Below are 4,891 nucleotides of genomic sequence, written 5' to 3'. Positions count from 1 at the left end.
ATGCACGTTATGGCTCCGTCACATTCTGAGTGATGGTCAACACGTCTTAATTTCAGTGTTCAATTTGACATCGGGTTAAGATGTGTCAATTTCATAAAAGAAGAAAATAGTGGCTCAAGCAGCATTTATGATTGAGAAAATTGCATATCTACGAGAGTGATCATAATTAAACTCATCTAACTTAAGATTATATATATATATATATATATATATATATAAAACTTCATGATCTGTATCAGGAATGTTGTATTTATAAAGCGAATCTTACAATTTTATACGGCCAAAGAAAAAAACCAAGGAAAAGACAAAATAAATTGCCACAAAGAAGCATACAACTGTGTAACATTCTAATTGGACAACAAGAGTAAAAACAAACCACACAAACTCGATCTATCTACACAAAATAGTTAATAACGTTTGACGATTGCAGCATAGAACTTCTTCACAATGCGATTTTGGAATTGAGAAAATGCATTGCTCCATGGCACATTAGACAACAATGAACCAAGAACAACCCAAAACCCGAATGCAAAACCAAGCCCCAAACTCAGATAGAAACCACCGTCTTCAAGTAAATGACCTTCATTGTGCTTCTCATCACCTACCGGTGGCATGGCCTCATTTGTACTGCAACGCTCTACCAATGGAGGTCCGCAAAGTTTATTGCCAGTATAACTGAACAAATCAAAGCTCTGAAGCTGAGTGCTTTTTGGAATCTGCCCAGTTAGATTGTTATAGGACAAATTCAAATGATTGAGAAATGTCAAATTCGAGATGCTTGGAGAAATCTCGCCAGAAAGTTGGTTCACAGACAAATCAAGCGACTCTAACGCTTCCATATCACCGATTTTGGAAGGGATTCTTCCGGTCAGAAGATTATCGGATAAATTCAACGTTTGTAGGTTAATGAGGTTGGTCAGCTCTTCAGGGATTTCTCCAAATAACATGTTTCTTGAAAGGTCCAAGCTAGTTACCAAACGAAGCACTGTGCTATATTTCACTTCTCTGCCTTTGGCCACAAAATCCGCATTCTCTGTGTAGTAGGATGACCAATAAGGAGAAATTAAGAATTCAATACCAAGAGCTTCTTCGCTTGAAAATTTAGTGGCCATGGATGACAACTTTTGGAAACACCTTGGTATCGTTCCCGAGAGATTGTTATGCGCAAGGTCCAAGATTTGGAGTTTTGTGAGACTACAAAGTTCATCAGGAATGGTGCCTTGGAACATATTTGAGCGAAGAATAAGAACCACCAAGCTTTGGCCAAACCATATTGGAATGCTTCCAACAAACTTATTTCCACGAAGGTCAAGAAGGATTAACTCCCGACAGTTTTGTAGGGACACGGGTAATTCTCCAGATAGGTTATTATTGCGCAAGTGCAATGATTGAAGGGAAAGTAAGTCCCTAATAGAGCTTGGGAGTTTCCCCGTCAAATTGTTATTTTCTAAATTCACTACTTCCAAGTTTGGCCAGTGTAACCGACAATCCGGAATTTCACCAGTGAGGTGATTGTTGTCAAGAAGAAGAATTGTTGTCCAGTGAGCTTGGGATTTTACATCACTCCTATCACAAAAGAAGTGAGAGAGAGTTCCCGAAAATGATGAATTGGAAAGATCTAGTGCAGTCACTGCCGAAGACACAAGTGGCAATGAACCGTTGAATTGGTTAGATCCTAAATAAATTGCAACTCCTAAAGTAGAATAATCCAACCAGTGGGTAGAAGCTATATTTGGAACCTCCCCGGACAATTGATTACGAGAGAGATCCACATAGATTTCTTGATATATCATTTCTTGGTTTTCAACAGAAGAAATGTTCCACAACCAAGCCGGAATGGTACCTGAAATTCCTGTACCGGACATATTGAGAGAGGACAAGTGTTTTTGACTCTGAAGCCATGCAGGCAACTGTGATGGGTCCAGACGCCAAGAACTTAAACTCAAGGTAGAAAGTTGAAAAGGAGGAACCCAGTCCTGGCTAGTTTTAAGAGTCAAGGAGTTCTCATTTGCAGAAAAGGTAGACAATCTTGTAAGATTAGTAAAATGAACTTCAGAGGCAACACCCTCGAATGAATTGTGATCAATGACCAACTCCTCTAAGAGTGATAGATTTCCTAAAGACACTGGAATGCGACCTGATATTGAATTATTTGAAAGATCAAGGATGCGTAAATTTTTAAAAATTCTCAGCTGATCAGATAAATTACCTGAAAAGTTATTATCCGAAAGCCGTAAGGAATCTATTTGACCAAAACTACAGCTAGACAAACTTTCAAAGATTTCTGATACCCTTCCCCGGAAATTGTTTGACGATAGATCAAAAGAAGTCAACTTACAAAGATTTCCCAATGAGTTTGGGATTTCCCCTTCAAGCTGATTATAACCTAATGAAAGATCAACAAGGGCTGTCAAGTTTCCAAGGGAACTTGAAATTTCACCATGGAAAGCATTGGAATAAAGATCAAGGGACTCAAGATGGTTCAAACTGTACAACCATTGAGGTATGGTGGAGTTGAAATAGTTGAAGGACAGATCAAGAACTTTAAGACTTGTCAAGTTCTGAATACCACTTGGCATGTGATAAAGTTTGCAGCCTGACAAATGCAACTCGACCAGGAGAGAAGGGAGTGTGTTTACTTGAGGTATGGTGGAGTTCAAATAGTTCCAGGACAGATCAAGAACTTTAAGACTTGTCAAGTTCTTAATACCACTTGGCATGTGATAAAGTTTGCAGCCTGACAAATGCAACTCGACCAGGAGAGAAGGGAGTGTGTTTACTTGAGGTATGGTGGAGTTCAAATAGTTCCAGGACAGATCAAGAACTTTAAGACTTGTCAAGTTCTGAATACCACTTGGCACGTGATAAAGTTCGCAGCTTGACAAATGCAACTCGACCAGGAGAGAAGGGAGTGTGTTTACTAGAGGTATGGTAGAGTTGAAATAGTTGGAGGACAGATAAAGAACTTTAAGACTTGTCAAGTTCTGAATACCACTTGGCATGTGATAAAGTTTGCAAGCAGACAAATGTAACTCGACCAGCAAAGAAGGGAGTTTGTTGACTTGTAACCAATGAGATGCCCTGGTAAGATCTACCCCACTCATGCCAAGATGTTTCAACTGAGAAAGACCAGAGAGCCATTCGAGATTCTCGACCGTTGAACCATAGTTAGAAGAAAGGTCTAGATAACGCAGGCTCGAGAGATTTCCCAACTGATGAGGAACGGTTCCCTTGAACCATGCATCTGAGAGGTTAAGATACCTTAAACCTTTAAGAGAACCAAGAAAGCCGGGAAATTGTTGTCCTCCAAAATCATTGCAGCTCAAGTCCAAGTAGGTGAGATGCTTTAAATTGAGTAGAGAAGGATTTACCTTACCACCCAGCCGATGGCCCTCACGAGTCACTTCATCATAATAACCAGCAAGGTGGAGCTCGCGGACATGACCGGTTAAATTGTCGCAGGCAACACCGGTCCAGGTGCAACAATCGCCTTCACCAACCCAAGAGGAAAGCAGATTTGAAGAATCATCGAGATCTTTCTTGAACATAAGAAGTGTTTGTCTCTCATTTTGTTGGCAAGGCACATTCAGGTTTCCATTGCATAAGCTAAGAGTAATAGACGCAATGCATAGAAAGCTGAGTAGCGGAACAACTCTCATGACTCTATCCATATAGATATCAAGTAGGTGATTGGTGTAAGGAATGAGTAATTTAGTGTGCTATTTATACACACGTTAGTAAAGATATTTACTACAAATTACTTTTCTACATCTCCAGACCTACAAAGGCGGTAGTGAGTCAAGAGATAAAAGACAAAAAGGATGGTCCATCCCCAAAACAAATTGCAGACAATGATGGTTCAACTTCATCCCCAAAGAAACGTCAGGCACATATATAGCAATAATCGATCTACTTAATTAGTTTTAAAAATCATTTTCCACAAGAGAATTAAAACATTGATTGACAAATTATCTTGAGATCGAAGGATTTATTTGTTTCATTTTTCAGTGGAGATTAGTTCATCATCATGAAACATTTTAATTAAAATTAATTCCTTGTGCATCGAAAATAAAATAATATAAAGTTCATCACTTTTCATGATGCATCTCTTATAAATTTGAGCGGTAGACAATGTTCTTCCATAACTTATAGATCATTCGTGGTACTTCCATTCAAAGTTTGCCACGTTCGACGACTTTTATGCAGCTGGAATTGAATCTCAATTTTCTGATGATTTCCTCATCAGTCATGGAAATTTCAAAACAAAATCAGTCAGTGCCCACCCAACTTAATCAAAACAAAAGAATACAGAAACTAAAATTGAATCTAATTGTCTAACCTTCAAATCAAATCCCGTTTTCTTCTTTACCAAATTTCCAAATTCAACCACAACCACGCTGAATCGATGAGTCCGACTCAGCCAAGCAAACCCATTAGCCACGCTGAATGTATTTCCAAACGCCTTCACACCGCTTGGGAGCCGACATCCGGCGGTGTGTGGAAGGGGATTACCAGGTTGGGTCGGAGGGGGCTAAAACTTCAGGAACACGATCTGTTTTGTTCTTTTTTTTATTTTTTTTTTTCATTTTTAAATTTATTTAAAGATTAAAAATGAGATTAAATTCCACTGGTTTAAAAACATGACACATGGCTAAATTTGAAAGGAAATATCACGGATGACGTGGTATTACTGTACTACGCTATAATTTCTCGTTTACGTGAGGGTAAAAAATGAACAAGATGTTTTGACCCAGAATAAGTTTGGGCCTAATGCCTTTATTTCATTCAAGTGCTAATGGATATTTAATTTCAACATAAGTAAACAGTAATTGAGCTCAAGGATTTGAAAGTACTTTACATGTCGCATTGTGGGCTACAAACATCCTATCAC

At 38.7% G+C, this 4,891-nt stretch overlaps 1 protein-coding gene across 1 annotated transcript; it reads right to left on the bottom strand.

The window, feature by feature from the left end:
• Nucleotides 1-290: 290 nt before the first annotated feature.
• LOC103938873 (receptor-like protein EIX1) lies at nucleotides 291-4,538 on the bottom strand. Its single transcript, XM_048587297.1, has 2 exons — nucleotides 4,340-4,538; nucleotides 291-4,227 (listed from the first exon to the last, which is right to left on the bottom strand). Exon 2 carries the CDS (start codon nucleotides 3,669-3,671, stop codon nucleotides 408-410), a length of 3,264 nt encoding a protein of 1,087 aa, XP_048443254.1. The 5' UTR covers nucleotides 3,672-4,227; nucleotides 4,340-4,538; the 3' UTR covers nucleotides 291-407.
• Nucleotides 4,539-4,891: the final 353 nt, after the last annotated feature.

Source organism: the organism of the source record quoted next, unplaced genomic scaffold, assembly GCF_019419815.1.
Source record: "Pyrus x bretschneideri cultivar Hongxiangsu unplaced genomic scaffold, Pyrus_bretschneideri_v1 Contig265, whole genome shotgun sequence".
NCBI lineage: Eukaryota > Viridiplantae > Streptophyta > Magnoliopsida > Rosales > Rosaceae > Pyrus > Pyrus x bretschneideri.
This window is presented reverse-complemented; position numbering and strand designations above follow the sequence as displayed.

Bases quoted from the DNA above. Each gene is read 5' to 3' on its own strand.
- LOC103938873 (XM_048587297.1), bottom strand. From the start codon at position 3,671: ATGGATAGAGTCATGAGAGTTGTTCCGCTACTCAGCTTTCTATGCATT.